At 44.2% G+C, this 16,566-nt stretch overlaps 1 protein-coding gene across 3 annotated transcripts in view; it reads left to right on the forward strand.

The window, feature by feature from the left end:
• Positions 1-16,566, forward strand: part of SETBP1 (SET binding protein 1) — a 375,953-nt gene that overhangs the window by 140,383 nt on the left and 219,004 nt on the right. For 2 of the 3 annotated variants that reach the window (XM_082640458.1, XM_082640459.1), the window contains exon 3: positions 11,023-11,079. The exons of the other annotated variant lie outside the window; for it this stretch is intronic. In XM_082640458.1, coding sequence (XP_082496584.1) covers positions 11,023-11,079 — 57 coding nt within the window. The remainder of the gene's footprint in view (positions 1-11,022; positions 11,080-16,566) is intronic. 3 annotated transcript variants of the gene reach the window in all.

Raw genomic sequence — 16,566 nt, forward strand, 5'->3', positions numbered from 1 at the left:
GAATAAAATCCACACTGTGCGAGGCAGAATCCAAGCTCTTCACAATCTGACCCGTCTTTCTTTCTATTGCACCTGGTGTTTTGGTCACAGAAGTCTCCTGAATTTCCTTAAACTTTCTTTGTCCTTCTGTGCCCCTGTGCAATGCTCCTTCTGCCTCGAGGGATCTTTCAAAATCGGCCTGTCCGGAGACTTTCCAAGCTCAAATGTCACCCTTTTTTCGGAGTAGAAGAGTTGTTCCCTCACCTGTAGCTGGTCCCACGCTCCTTTAGGTATCCTTCTAAGAGAGCATTTGCCCCATTTCATGCTTCCTGTTTATGCACCTGTCTCTCTTCTTCCCTGGTTTCTGAGAGGCTTTAGATCGCCCAGTCCCTGACATATGGCTCAGTGTTAAATAGTGCTTGCAGCATTGTTGAATGTACTGAAACAGACGGACTACTCGGTCTCTCACTCCAGTAGGCAGAGGAGAACCGTGCGTGGAAGTGGTGAAGCAGAGGTCAGTGTTCAGTCTCTACAGAATCAGAGCAGGTTAGCCAGGGCATGGATCCCCTTGGTGTATTTGGGGACTTGTGTGCTGTCCATAACTAGGAACACCTGCCTGGGGGAGCCATACCCCACATCTGTAGCAGCAGAGCTTCTTCAGGAAGTGGCTCTGTGTAGAGCAGAAAGGCAGAAGAGATAGGTGAAGGATATCCCTCTCTTCTGATTAAATTCTCCCTTGTCTCTTCCTTTTCTCCTTTGATTTTCTCATAAGTGTTCAATCACTATTTGTTGACTGAGTCACTGCATTTATTAGTACAACAGTGACTTCTGCTTTGCAGAATGGAATAGTCCAGGTTGGAGCATGACTGATTTGGGGAGGAAATTTGCTTTCTCCATTTGTGGCCCGTTCGTTTGACTCAGCAGCCCCATCCTTCCCTTAGGGAGCATGGGAAGAGAGTTACTTAACCTCAGGCTATCTAATCCCAACTCCGTCATCATCAGGCAGACCAGGTAGCATCTGGGAAATTAGAATTTCCTGAGCGTAATAATCATGTTGTCTCCCCTTCTCTCTCCTCTAGCGTATCTTCATAGCATCTAACAGCATCTTGCACCTAAATATTCATCAATTTAAATTCGCCTTCTAAAATCATTGTCAGTTGATATTTAACCACTGAGTAGCTAACAAGTTCCAATCAAAATGTGAGCGAATAAAGGGTTTTTAAATTCTTTAGCTATTCATCCCCAAATTCCTTTCAGAATTCACCACCTGCTGTGGACAAGGGGTTTGGTGTTAAGGCTGGGACACTAGACTGCAGTCCTGTCTTTGCAACACACGTTTCCACCCCTGCTCTGCACCTGGCCTCCCTCTCCTGCTGACCCCTCTGAAGAGGTCATAGGTATCAGCCTGAAGAACTGAACTTCCACTTGCCCGGACAGTAGCTACATCTAGAAACTGTGGCCTTCGGGCGTAATGCATGGCAATGGCTTGTCCACTTTTTGAAAATCTAGGTCTCTGATTGAGATGTCCCCAGTGCTTCCTCACTTCAGGGACGTGTATGCATGTGGCTCAAAGTCACCAACAATTGTTTTCAGTTTAGGTATAGAAAGAAAAGAGAATTTACCTTTGGTTAGCTCCTTATGTGTTATTCATTAGATAGATTGTTGCCTACAGAAAATATCAGGCAGACTATAAGTCTTAGAGCATTTAATAGGCTAAAAAGAAATAAATATCCCTGGGATAGATTTCTTGCAGGTGATATTAATGAAAACGATACATGCTTCCATGCATCTGAGGGAGAATACCTAACAAAACAAAACAAAACAGTGATAGCTTCTCCCTCCCTCTTCTAGCAATAGCAATTATATTTTAAGAAAATAAATAAATGAAGAACACACATTTGTTTTTTTTTTTTTTGCGGTGCGCAGGCCTCTCAGTGTTGTGGCCTCTCCCGCTGTGGAGCACAGGCTCCAGACGCACAGGCTCAGCGGCCGTGGCTCACGGGCCCAGCCGCTCCGCGGAATGTGGGATCTTCCCGGACCGGGGCACGAACCTGTGTCCCCTGCATTGGCAGGCGGACTCTCAACCACTGCGCCACCAGGGAAGCCAGAACACACCTTTTATTCAGCAAGACATAGATGGCATTTATTTATTTTTATTCCTAGCTCTATCGTTTGGTACTGAAAAAATTTACTCTGTGCTGAGAACTCAAGTCGATTGGGGACTTAAGTATCACATACTGATGGAAAGACATTCTAGATCCTATAGCAGCAAGACAGCACTACCTGAGGAGTCATTCTCAGGTCAAGGAAGTTCAGACTTTCAAAACAGACTCTTTGCTTTTGAGACCAAAGGCATTTGTGCAAAAGAGAAACAAGAGTAATCCTTATTAGCCAACATGCCGAAGAATTAGAAGGGAAGATAACATAAATGTGAGAACCAAAAAGATCTTTGAGAATAATCCTCTTGATTCACAAATAGGTGATTTGACTTTTCCTTTCATTGAACTGCTTAGTTGTTGTAAGTTCTTGAGGTGAGCAATGTGGTGAAGACCATTTAGGTATGGGGTTAGTTCAATCTAAGAGACAAAATAATACTTGATGAATCCTAGTGTATAAGCACTTTGGCTTAATAACAAACATGGCAGTAATCCCAGATGGCTGAGAAGATGACTCCCCAGGGTCCCGATAGGAGGCATTACTCATTCTCACTCCAAACTCCATCTGGGTTCCACCCTTTACTCCTGCCTTAATCTTAAGACCAGTTATGGTGCCTTGGAAGGTGATAGGTGGGGGATGGGTGGCAAGACCGTGGATCTTAAGGCTGCAGCTCCCTTATGCTTCTTGACTCCTCTCCAGAGTTCACTCATCCTTCAGAGCTCATCTCAAGCCTTCCCTCCTTGAGCCCACCTCTCAGTGCATCCTGCCTCCGAGAAGCTGGTGCACATCTTCTCTAGAACACTCTGCCCCAGCACCTGCTCATTTGCTGCATGTAACATCACATGTAGAGTTTTGTATGATTCACTTACGTGGCTATTTACTGTGGCACATGTGTCTTACTAGTTTCTATCCTCCCTAAGGTAAGGGTCTCCAATAACATTTCTTTCTAGTTTTAATACTATTGCCCCACCAGCCCAGGACCTCCAATAGAGTAGGTGCTCCACAGGTATTTGTTGGTGGATTTCTTGACTGCTCTTCTCTATTTCTGAGAGTCTAACATAATATTTTGATGGATTTGTCCTTACCTTTTTCCTGAAGGATGCATTAAATATTTAACACTAGCAAACGATTTTTCTAAATGAGAAATTATAACTTTTGGCTGTCTCTTCCTCCTCCTTTTTCCTTTCCCAAGGTATTGTCCTTTTGAGGCAGTTGGGAAAAAGAAGGGGAGGGGGAGAGAAGAAGCAGGAGGAAGAAAGAAGAGGGAGCAGCAATAAGGGAAGGGAGTGTCTAGGGAAGCAGATGAAGAAAGGGGGTAGAAAACTCTAAAAGTAGGTGAGGACCCAGGCCCCAGCATAGGGAGATAAAGGAGCCAAAAGAGTCTTGGTCTCGGTGGAGCCATGGAGACTGCACTGTCCTCCACAAAGACTGTTCCTCTCCTTCACTTACTTGGGTCAGCTGCTTCCCAGCTCCTCTCCTAGGAGAGAGGGGTAGAGACTCTGCAAGCACGTTGCTCACCAAGTCAGACAGAGTTGATTTTTTCACTTCTATTCTGGAACTTGCTCTGTCTTACTCTGCTCTGTCCTAGGTGTGGACATTAAAATAAGGTGTTTTCGATTATGATGACAGCTTGGGATAGACGCATATACTGGTTGTTTACTTACCAGGGAGTTATATCTTATCTCTTTCCAAAGGAATTTCAGAGGTTTATATGCATAACACAAAATTCAACAATTATGGGAAAAGCAAAGCAGAAACACCTAAAAGGAGTGGGAGCTACCTGGCTCCTTTAAGGCTCTGTTTATCTACACTGGGGACTAACTTGAGCTCTAAGTTTGCTAGAAGTTACAAGAAAAAAGGAAACTTTTGTATAATCATTTTCATTAACAGAAGGCACAGATTTGCCCACAGAATATTTCTGAAATTATCTTTAAACAAGAGTTGTCCCTTATATAGTAGAAAATATTTTCAAGTGCAGTTTTAGAAATGACAGAAACCCTAATCAAGCAGATGGCTTTCAAACTGACCCCCTTGAAATGTACAGGATATATGACTGAATTGGAAATTCAAGAAAACATTTCCAAGGTAGAATCAGATAATATGGTTCATCAACTTTGGGGCAGCCCTCATCTGACCCATTTATTCCAAGACAGTCATGAGGAGAAGGGAAAAAAACTAATTGCCTGGGTGATGCAAATTTCTTGATACAGATTTACTGGATGGTGCAAATAATAATAATGCCCCTTCCTTGGCGCCTCATTCAATTTTTCTTTGATTTCTCAAAGTTTACTGAAGGGTAGAGTAAAGCATAAAAAGTATGGGTATATGAGTCTTAGACCACAGCATTGCTGCATATTTGCTGTGTGATCCAGGACAAGGGAATTCATTGCTCTGGGCCTCGGTTTCCCCATCTGGTAGTAAGGAATATCTACTACCTTATTGTTCCAAGGACTAAGTGGCATTGTGAATGAGCAAACAAGTAGCACAGTATCTGAGATTTAGTAGGAGCTCAATAAATGTTAGTTGAATCTTTTTGTAACAGAATGCAATTGAAAATGTGATGTCTTCTCTCAAGGAATTTCAAGGGAAGACATAGAGTTCAAAAGGAGAGTTATGGTAGCATCATTTTCACTGTTTCAAAATATACTTGGTCCTTTGGAGTATCGGTGTCATTGCCTTTCTTACTAAGGCAAAAAATGTTTGGCGAGGAGGTACAGAAAGACCCCCTCACTCCCCTCCCCATCCTCTTCCTGCTGCTGGGCCCTGGCCCTCGCACAAAGGCTCACCCCATTCGGCTCTCCGGTTACTTTGTACCTGTTGGGCCTGCCCCCATCCAGGGCCCTTTTTGGCCTTTCTTTTTTCCTTTCTCAAAGGACCCCAAGGGGGTCCCAGGGCCTAGTGGCTGGCTCCCAGGTCGCCTCACAGAGGCTGTGTTGTCCAATAGAAAGGCATGTGGAGTCCCAGGGTGAGAGAGAGGACGACATTATCAATCATGAGCTGTGAAAAGCCAGGAGGAGAGGGCGAGCCAGCCAGAGCAGGGAGGACTGAATTGAAGTAGAGGGTTTTTTTCCTGTTCCTGTTGTTGTCGTTGTTGAAGGGAGCGTTCTTGGACATCTGCCCAGACACATGCTGAGTTAAAGAAGCAGCAGGATAAATTCTTAAAGAATGAATTGGGAGAGGGGAAGGAGCTGGGGGTGGGGAAGAGTAGTGAAAAGAAACCAGGGAATGATTCCAACCCCCAGACAAAGGAGGCCCCTGCAGATCAGCCCAGCCCCAGCTCGGCCTTTCTGTGGTTCAAATATTGGTTTGTTTAGCACAAAATCCAGGAGCACCAATGCTCCCTAATAGCTGCTTTGGGGCCCACTAAGGGGCCAAGGAAAGAAACTACAATTTCTTGAGCTTACTTTTTGTATCCAGTGCAGGCTGAGAATGCTTTGGGGGAGCAACTCTCCTTCACTTCATTGGCTCCAGAGGTGCTTGCTGGTGAGCCATAGTTCACGATGCAGGCAGAGTGGTGATGAGAGCATGGGCTCACCATTGGTGATGGCATGTTCTGTTTGGTGACAAATGTCTTTTTCCTTTTAAAGAGAAGAAACTTATAAAAAGCTCTTCTGGAGTCTGTGGTAGGGAATCAAGGACTTTTAAATTAAAGAACCCTCAGTATAGTTTCCAAAATGAGAAAAACAAAGTAAGACCTTGTGATGACGGTGGGACAACTAGATTCTAACTACATCACTGGACTGGAACTGCCCATAGAAAGGTCAATAGAAATGTACTTGTATTTTCCTATTTATTATCTTTGCAATGAAATTCCCTAATAGGAAGTATGTTGCTCGCTGCTTCCAGACTGATCAGACCAGACTTCGAGATAGAATAGTTGGTGAGCATCAAGCAGCCAAAGAGCCCATGATAGCTCATTTACTCATTTTTTGGTTGTTGTTGCAACATGTATATCTCAGCCATCCAGTGGGTATTCATTAAAGGCCCCTTGTGGCCCAGCCCTGTGTGAGAGCCTAGGGATATAACAGGTATATTGGGCCCGTAGCCTGGCCAGTGAAACTCTAGATGGTCAGCATTTTCAGCAAGACATAGCAAACCTTTCTCTTCTTGGGTGAGTAGGGTCATGCCACAAAAAGTAACTGCACAATGTATAGAGACCATGGGGAAACCAAATGTAGTAGTTACAATGTAATAAATCTTAAGTGAATGACAGCTCCTTGAGTTGAGCATTATATACTCTGTGTGTCATATTTATTTATCCCCTAGGCTTCCAACTGGCTCCTCCATGGGTGTACACACTTTCTCTCCAGTTCAGCAGGTAGGAAATGGAGAGAGGGAAGAACAGTGAAAATTTAATAAAACAATCCAAATTCGACCCTTGGGACCTTATATTAATGGCTTCAAATGAAGAAGATGGGCATGTTTTCATCCAAAGCATGGAAGAGTAAAAGACTAACTTTTCAAAACACACACTGGGTCTTATTATACTTCCAAGTAAGTGGAGTCACATTTCAAAGTCTTCTTCTAAAGAGGCTATGCACTAAATATTGCCATTGTTGAAAATATGTTTTGAAATATCCTTTTTTTTTTTTCTGTCTCTATGTCACTGGTTTAAAAAAAAAAAAAAAAGAGAGACCATCCCAGTGGTTTCTAACTTATATAGCTGACTTTTTCCAACAGAGCCCCAGGGATCTACAGTTAGGAAGTTCCGTTATACTGAAATGTGGTGGAGTAGGTTACCCGTGACCTTGTCACAAGGCAGTGGAAACAATGGGACCCGATGTCTGTGAGCTGCTACAAGTTCTAACTTGTCAAATCTGGCAATGTTTCCTGAACCATAAGTCATCATCAATGTAGTGGGTGAAAGTTCAGATACCACTGAACTGGGTGTCTCTTTGAATATGGTGATTTCAGGGGCAGCTGAGGACATGAGGTATTTTTGATCCATTCTGATTTGTTTTCAGTCATTTTGAAAATTATTTCTTGAGCTTTGTCTGTTTTTCCTATTTTGTATAATATGAAGAGTCAGACTGAAAGGGGGTAGATGGAAGGAGGAGAAGGGAGAGTGAGAAAGAGAGGGATCCTCCACTGACTTGGGCTTCACATCTTCAGACCTGCTGTGAATTGAATTGTGTCACAAAATTCATATATTTAAGCCCTATCTTCTGATTTAACTATATTTGGAGTAAGGAAGTAAAGTTAAATGAGATCTTAAGGATGAAGTCCTGAGCCTCTAGGATTAGTGTCCTTACAAGAAGAGACACCAGAGACCTGATTTACTCTCTCTCTACCATGTGAGGTCCAGTGAGAAGGTGGTCATCTGCCAGCCAGGAAGAAACCACACCCTGTAGAAACCTTGATTGTGGACTTTTGAGCCTCCAGAACTGGGAGAAAATGAATGTCTGTTGTTTAAGCTTTAAGCCACCCAGTATATGGTATCTTGTATGGCAGCTGGAGTAGACTAAGACAAACCCTTTTTCCAGTTACATCTACCAGGTAAGTGGAAAAGAATGAACAATAGTGGAAGTTTCTTTCCCAACTTTCTTTTTCTTTCCCAGAAGATTGAATCTCCATCTAACGACAGAGTAGAAACTTAGGGAGTGGAGACAAATGGTTCCCACTGCAAGGCCTGTTTAGATCCACTTGGGATTTTTGAAGCTGGCTTAGACTTTAAGATGTTACAAACTTGGTTGCCAATGCACCTTCTCATTGCTCATGCTTGCAAGTGCAGCACATCTCATAAATGTTACTGATACACTCTATTACATTGGTGCCTGTTAATGATTTTTTTTTTCCTTTTTGGTCACGTATAATTCTATTGATCAGACTGAATTCTGCTGATAAAATGGATCTAAACTGAATTTATTTAAACATATTAAGTCAATTGAACAACTGAAAATACTTGAACTTTTTTTAATGGGAGAAATAAGAATTAGTAAAGTAAAATCCTAGTCACATTCCAATTTCCATTCTGCCAGAAGAAGAATAACCATGATCAGGTTTCTGTTTTGACAATATGCCATTTTTATAAATCTCAAGTCATCATTGGGCACCCACGGCATGTCTGCCACCATGATTACGCTTAGAGAATACCAAAAATGTGAGAAAGTAGCCTTGTAGTAGGAAGTAGTAGTCCTGGAGCAAAAAGAGTTCTAAAAATGAAACCAGGGAAGATTTCTACAACAGAGGAGCAAAGTAGTCAGTTGCTTTGGTCTTTGAATTTAATCCCTTTGGCCGGGCACAGTCCCACCTTTAAAATTTGGCCATGACCAATGCCAAATTGCTGTCAAACTTTGTTTAGCATGTCTCAGATCCTTATTCTTTGTATCCAGATTCCTTACCACTGCTTAACTCTTCTTGCCAAGGGGAAATTGAGACTTGATAAGTCCTAAGTAACTGAATGTGAATTAGTATAAAATACTGCCTTTAATTGTTTTCCTGGTAGAGGAGAGAACACACTATGATATCATGCAGTATTTTCCAAATGGCTTATACAAGGACACTCATTCCTCTGCATGTTAGTAGAAATCATATTGTAAAAATTTTAAGTAGCTAAACTGTTTGGGAAAAAAATAATAGTTGGTTCTTGATAGTAGAACTTCTTGGAATCTTTAATCCAGTAATCTGTGTTGTGAATCTACAAAAGAAAGAAGGGTGGTGATATACTATGTGCAGCCTTTCCCAAGGTGATTTGAGCATGGGACACTTATTTGGACCCAGGGTCAGAAGGGGTCAACGTTATACGAAACGAATTAACATTGAGAAAGGCTGCTTCAGTTGAAAACCTGAATCCTTTTGCAAGGCGGTCACCTTACATAGCTACAGTTTATCCAACCATAAAATTTGGGGACTGACCTAGGTGATCTCAAAGGCTCTTTCCAGATGATTCTTACTATAAAATCCTTAGAGGCATCTCTAAGGGCAGAATTTCAGACTAAGGGAAGAGGAGGTTTAGAGATATATGGAGCTTCTCCAATCACAACGACAAGTTTCCCACCTCCTTTTTGCCTATACAAAGGGCATTTCTGCTTATCTTGTGTGTTGGAAACTTTTGGGACTTGATAAGATGGAAGTTGGGTGGGGCAGCCTTCAGAACTCAGTGACTGGGGATACTGCTGTGCTTCCCTGGCCAGAATACAGTTTTATTCTCATCCTCTGTAAACAGCGAATACAGGAAAAACACAGATGTTTTAAAACATACTGTTGCAAGGAGATTGAAAGTACTGTGCACTATTGTGGGGGGTGTGTATGTGGGGTGAAGAAACTCTATACATTGAGCATTTGAATTGATTCCAAAAGTCTGGATTCACAAAATAGTACATAGTGTTTTCTCTAGTTTGAAGTGTTTCCTTGGTTTCATGACTTCCTTATAGAGGGAGTGGATCATTCCAACAAAACATTGGGAGGATGGGGAATATGTCTCGTTTGGAGAAACTTAAATTCAATTTTCTGCTCAGTGACTTTCCAGAGTGCTTATTCGGTAAGGCCTTGTATAGAGTTGTCTTTTCTTTTTTGTTTTTATTCCCAATCCTCCTTTAAAAAATGAAGCACAAGCCCAGTTGTACATTTTGTGAATCTAGCAGAGGCCTGTTTGTGAACATTGCCAGTGATGAACTGTTCTTATCCTGGTCTCAACTGACGCAGAATAGTATGGAGTGAAGAGCAAGCTCAGTTTGACTTGTTTTCGTGGATCATCTTAGACTTAACCTTTCTGTCAGGGATCCCCAGGGCTTTTCAGCCTCTGTTCTATATATAGAAAGACGTGTGGCCAAAGGGTACCTGTTAGTTCAGGGAGTTTCCGAATCTCCCTTTCAAAGGTCCATTTCTTCCATGAAGTTTACTCCTAACTTCTACACACTTCTTTGCCCTTTTCTTCCTTTGGGGTGCCATTATGCCTTTTAATTATCTTTCCCATTTCTGACATTTTACTACATTACACCTAGATTATTCATGATTGTCACACCACAAGACTGACACAGGTTATTGGAATGAGGCACAACTAAGCCTACTTTCTAACTCCAGCTCTTACTAGCTGTGTAAACTTGGGCATGTATTTAATTACCACAATGCTCAGAAACCTCATTTATAATTGAAAAATAGCTGTACCTGCCTCATCAGGTTTTGGAGAGGATTAAGTGAGGTAATATAAGGGAAACACATTTGTACCACACCTGGCACTACGTAAATATCCCATAAATAGAGGTTATTGCTATCATTGCTTTTGGATTATGGGAGGCATATCGATTTTCTGAACTAAACTAATAACAGGTAGGTGACTATGACACTGATTGTAACAGAGTTTAAAATAACACTCCCTCTGTCCAATTCACTCACTCTCTGTGCTTTTTGCCTTAGTGTGTCCATCGTGCCTGAGCTGTATTTATCTCACTGTGCTTCCTTTCCTTCTTTGTATTTGCCTGGTGGAGTGATGAGCTCAAAATTGGTATTCAATAAATAATTGTTGATTATTAAATAGATTGATATAGAAAATGCCAAGAATGAGAAGCCAAGTGCTTCCCTTGGCGCTGGAGAACACGTGGTCTTTGGGGTACATTGTACAGAAGAGAGTCATCCCTTATGGTCCATGGGGTCCTTGATTGCCAGACCTGTCAGAAGAGGCTAGACACCATTTATAGATTTGAAGAAAAGGCACTGAAAAGGACCTCAGCTTCCTGCCTGTGAAACCCTACCCACTCTTGCTCTGGTCAAGCATCAGTGAACATAACAATCAGTTGGGGAGATTTTGTAGCATGCAGATTCCCAGGCTGGGCCTGGGGTTACCCCCAGAGGTTCTGACTCTGTAGACCTGATGGGGCCTGGGAATCTGCACATTCTGTGAGTGCCAAGGGGATTCTAATGGCCCTGGTTTTCTGACCACTTTCTTAGAAACACCTCATCAGAGAAACATCCCCATCGGAGGCACCCCTTCCAGCCCTTTCTCTGGTAAGGCTGAGTTTCTTCAGAATCCCAGGATGCAAATTAGTCATGACAAAACTTCCTATCAATAGTTACCCCCTCCTTAAAGCATCAGGACATTTTGCTGGGTGTAGCCTACGTACTCAGTGTCCTCTGGGCCCCCCCTCCATGGCCTCATTCCCCTTGCCCTGCCCCTCTGTGGAATGGCTGATGTGCCCTTGGGCTTCTGATTGCAGGGGCCTGGCAGGGCAGTGATGTGCTTGGCTTCCCACTCCCTGGGCCCTGCTGGTCCCTGAATGGGAAACAGCTGTCTGCCCCCACCGCCTACCCAACTCTGTTTACGCTGGTTACACAAAATGCATGCTGTTCTGCAAGCCAGATCCCAGCTCTCCCAGTTCTCTGGCCTCTGAAGCACGTCATAATTGGGGTTTAATCACGTTGGACAAACAGCTGCTGTAGGCCAGGGCCACCCCTTAGGGCACAGTCTTGCTTTTTGGGTTCAAAGCCTGATTGTGTGTTCCTGGGGACAGTGCGGCGGATGGGGAGTATCTGTTGAAGTCAGGGGCCCACAATGCTGGGCAGTGTGTCTAAAAGCGCCCAGGTGGACACATGGAAGCCAAAGTTTGAAGCCAGTACTCAGGCATCCTCATCACTGAGGAGCTTGTTAGAAATATAAAATCCCAGATTTCCCCTCAGAACTTGGGGCTTAGCTCTCCAGATGTTTCTGATATGTGCTCCAGTTTGAGAATCTTTGCTTCTAGAGTATTTGAAGTTAATCCAGCCATTGAGTTTAGGATAGAAACACTTTTCCGGAGAAAGGAAAACTGCTGAGGGCCTAGCAGAGGTTGGTTTCCTCCAGTGTTCCAAGAAATGGGAGCTTGGCAGTTTGCTGCGGCCAGGGGGCTGGGAGAATAAGAGTCCCTAGGAGGGTGATGAGGGTGTTAGACAGAGTCTGGAAGACTGGGAGGAACAGCCATGGGTTCCAGAGCCCACGTTTGTACCACGTGGGCCTTGGAACTGGATGGGGAGTGACAGGGAAATAGGGCTGTGTGTTCAGAGCCCAGGCAGCAGTCTTCCGGTCAGAGGGCAGCTTCCGAGAGGGGAGGCCAAGAAGTGGGCCCCACGTTCCTACTCACAAGGCAGACATGCCTAGATGGGTTAGTCACACTCAATCTGGAGAACACAGCCTACCAATGCTACATTTCCTGGGTCAAAAACGGTCTCTTTTTACTCCAAGCTCCCCTGGCATATAACTATTACTCCCTGTAATAGTTACTTTAGTTAGAAAGGAGAGAAAGTAAAGGATCTTTCAAATTAAAAGATTTGCCTCTCATTCTTCCTCTAGGGGAGTGAGTGGGTTTTTTGTTTAACAAATACCTGGTTTGCATATGAAAGGTGAGGCCTCCAAGGCTTGGCATGAAAGGAAACTAATTGTTCTTCATTAAGAAAAAGAATGAAAATTTTGCTGTAGGTGAGACCTGAATAGAAAGCTGAAAGGCAGGGCTGTGGAAGGGGGAAGATCGTGATTTTTATGAGAATAGAAAGTAAAAAATAAGAATGCAGGATTGGATTCCAGGAATTTGCAGGAAGTTGGGGCAGGCGTCAGACCTCTCATTTAACATGAGGTAATGTGTATAAATCCACATTAAATCCAAATCTATATATAGATCTCCAAGGATGGCTCAGCTGATATGTGGGTTACCTTCCATTTTACCTTAAGTATAAGCTCCCAAATGGCTGGGGCCTCACTTCCTGGCTTCATTCCTCACCAAGAACATGATACTAGTCCTTGCCTAGAGAAAGCTCTAATGGGATACAACTGTTAATGGGAATGACAATACAGAACATAATTCAAGGAGTGGCACAAGGAAGTATATGGTTAATTGCTGGAAATGCAAACTCTACCAAGAGTATAGGTTATAAAAGGCCAACTCAGAGTTGTGCGTTCAAAGGAGGGCTTGCTCAGTGCTTTGCAGAGTGCAGGAGGGGTATATGGGGATGGGTAGAAAATGGCTAATTCCAGAGATGATTTGTGACCCCCCCAGGAGTTATAGAAGAGGCACAGCGCTGGGGAGAAAGGGGCTAATCAATTCGTTAACAAATGTCCTTAATCAACAGGGACCAGCAAATGTAATAATTAATCAATCAAATAATTACTGTACTCATCAAATGCCAGGCACTGTGGCAGGAACTAGAGATTCAGAGACGAAGTTAAGACAGAAATGCATACTTGCTCTCAAGGAGTAGGAAGTGACCAACAGTGTGAATGCATGAACTCGAAGACAGGGTGATACCCTGCTCAAGAGAGGCCCACCTGGGACACAGTGGAGACCGGAAGGGAGATGAGCTAAATCAAAAGGAGAGAGGGAGGAGCCAGGGCCATTCTCTGGAAAGGGCATTCAGAAAGAGAAACCATCTTCTAGGCAGGTGGGGGAGGAAAGCTAGCTTATGAGGTTCGAGGTGGGAAGGGCAAGAGACCAGGCTAGGGTTGGGGGTTGGGGGGGAGGGTATAGCAGACCAAATGGGCCTTCTGGGAGTTTCTAGGGAGCTTGGATTTCACAGAGCAGCGGGAGGGAGGCTTCGAAGAGTATTACCAGGGAGGGAGGTAAGGGAAGTTGGGAAGAGCAGTGGAGAGTCAGATTACAGGCATGAAGTGGCCGCTTACTGCTTAGGACAGCTCTCCCTGGAGCCCACTTCCTTTCCAGGGAGGGCTCTGGCAGCCTGTGCATCTTGCTGAAGCCCTTGAGTGAGGTGCATTTTATGAATGTCATTGCACTAGGTCAGCCCTCAAAGAATTGTGAAGGAGGCAGCATTATGCTTGGAACTGCCTTCCTACTCCCATTTCTCCTCACTCCCTGACTTTTCCATTTGCTGCCCATGCTCCCCCTAGAATCTTCCCTCTGGAGAGAAAAGCCCATCTGATTAAGGTTGCCAGATTTAGCAAATAAAAGTATAGGACTCCCACACATTGTTTTTTTCTTTTTTTTAGTTTAAGTATACATGGAACATACACTAAGCACGTATTTATTATGTATCTGAAATTCAAATTGGACCGGTTGCCCTGTCTTTTATCTGCAACCCTACCTCTGATATACCAGGTAATCTCATTTCAGGGTTTAGAGGTCCATCTTATCTGCCTGCCCAATGTCCCTTTCCCATAAGGAGGTACTGAGGCACTGAAAGCTCAAGTGGTTTATTTGCCAAGTTCACACAGTCAGGCCAGAACAGAGCTGCGACTTCCAGACGAGCTAGATGTCTACTTGACGACCTGTGCTCCGCACCTTATTAGAATGAATCAGTTAGAAGTGTCAGCCTTCCTGGAGGTATCTGCATTTTTGAAACAAGGCCCGAGGGCAAAAACTCCAAGAGTATGAATCTCTAGGAATGTAAATTCTGGTTCTATAGTAGATGTGAAGGAGGCATTCTGGTCCTGGAGCCTTTTTGGAATTCAGCTATTGCCTCTCACAGTCTGCTCTGGTGGCCAGCGGAGCTCTTGTGGCCTCTGATCCATCAAATAAACATATGAAGAATTTGGCCCTGGACAGCAACCCCTTCCATTGGGACAATACCCTGCACTTTTTGGAGCACATTCTCAGACATCATTTCACTTAATCTTACAATTTAAGTTCTTTAGATTTTAAATGATATTTACGTACTTTACATGTCTCCAATTTGGTTTCTGCCACCAAACAAAGAAGAAAAGTTTCCACAAACACTGAATTACATATCAGCTTTTTATAAACACTCTGTAGTCAAATTTTCATTCTTTTCTTTTCTCCCCGCTGCCCCTTCTTTTTTTTTTTTTTTTTTTTTGCGGTACGCGGGCCTCTCACTGTTGTGGCCTCCCCCGTTGCGGAGCACAGGCTCCGGACGCGCAGGCTCAGCGGCCATGGCTCACGGGCCCAGCCGCTCCGCGGCACGTGGGATCTTTCCGGACCAGGGCACGAAGCCGTGTCCCCTGCATCGGCAGGCGGACTCTCAACCACTGCGCCACCAGGGAAGCCCATGCCCCTTCATTTTTTAAAATGCCCTTGCTTCCCCTCAGTTTGGTCTTGTTTAGCACACATCTGCTGCAGCATTTATGCTGTGCAAGAGAGGAGGCTGGGTTGTCAAATCCAGAGACTGGAAGAACTGGGAGTGCCCTTGGGTGCAGCCAGGTGGAGCTGGTGCTCACAGGTGTGGGGTCTGTGAGCTTCCTCACCCCTCCCTCACTCCACTCTTTCCTTAGGATCCTTCATCCTGCTTCTTCCCTGCTCTGGAGCGATGCTCTGAAGACTCTTGAGAACCATGGCTTGCCCACTCAAGAAACTTTGTCATAGTTTCTTTTGCTTCACAATATTAGTCTAGTAAACTCTAGGCTTGATCCAGGTTTGTAACTGTCTATTTGGCAGACGAGAGAAAGAAAGACCAGGTTTCTGAATGTCCCAAGCCAGGCAACATGTGACAGGCCGCGCTGTCCTCGGCTCTTCGGTTCCTACCCAGTTTGGGTTTTGCTGTGCCCTGTCCTTAGCAGCTTCTCTCCTCACACCTGGCCTGGGGAGGATCATGGCATCCGTATTGTTATCTTCCTGTATACAGCAAGCCACTGCAGTTGTTAGGCCTGACACTTTCATGCCTATTTTCCTGCAACTGTATGTGGAATTTCTCATCGTTCATCTCCATTTCTTTTTTAGAATCTTTCTGTGTTAATTTTTTGAGTTGTGCGTGCTCTCCAGCTCCCACAAAGGATTTCCAGAGGGCATGACGGGCTTTACTCCACAGACAAGCTCCTCCTTTGATGTCTTGGAAACCAGTGGTGCTGGTGCACCAGCATGCACGTGCCCTGGATGTAGGTCCCTGTGCACCCTGAGCAGTCTTTGATATGTGCTCCCTCCTTCAACTGATGCTGACTGTGGGAAGAAATGAGGAAGTGTGATGTGAGTACAGAGCAAGAGTGCTTCATTCTGGGTGGAAGAGTGTCAACCAGGCTTCTTGGGGGAGGCTTCCTTCCCCGGCATGGAATTCAATTCTCTGCTGACAAATTATCAGTAATGTGATCCATAACAAGTCTTTTTCATTTTAAATAATTTATTACTATGACATATCTTTTATTTGATAATGAATATGGAATTATTATTTGTTCTAGTCCTGCAGAAACTAAGGGAATGTGCCTTTTGTATACAGTCATCCCTTAACTGCCTTCCTTGCCGCAGGAGGGTGGGTTGGGTGGGTGGAGGCCTGGCCTCAGCACACTAGGCAAAGCGGATGTTTTGCCCCAGCCCAAGAGTTCCATTTGCTGCAGGCAGGACTGGGGGGACAGGTGCACTCATAGGACCAGCGTGATGGCTTCCCAGCTCTTCCTGACTCAGGTCTTTAGAGGCATTTCATTATTTCATGGAAAGTGTTGCAAGCCCTACCTCTCCTTACCCATCCATATCAATTCCAAGACATAGATACATGCTAAATGATGTTTTGATTATCTGTCATTTCAGATTATGTGCCCTAGAGTCATCCGTGTATACAGAGACATACGCA

This window comes from Mesoplodon mirus, assembly GCF_964341445.2.
Source record: "Mesoplodon mirus genome assembly, chromosome: 13".
Lineage (NCBI taxonomy): Eukaryota > Metazoa > Chordata > Mammalia > Artiodactyla > Ziphiidae > Mesoplodon > Mesoplodon mirus.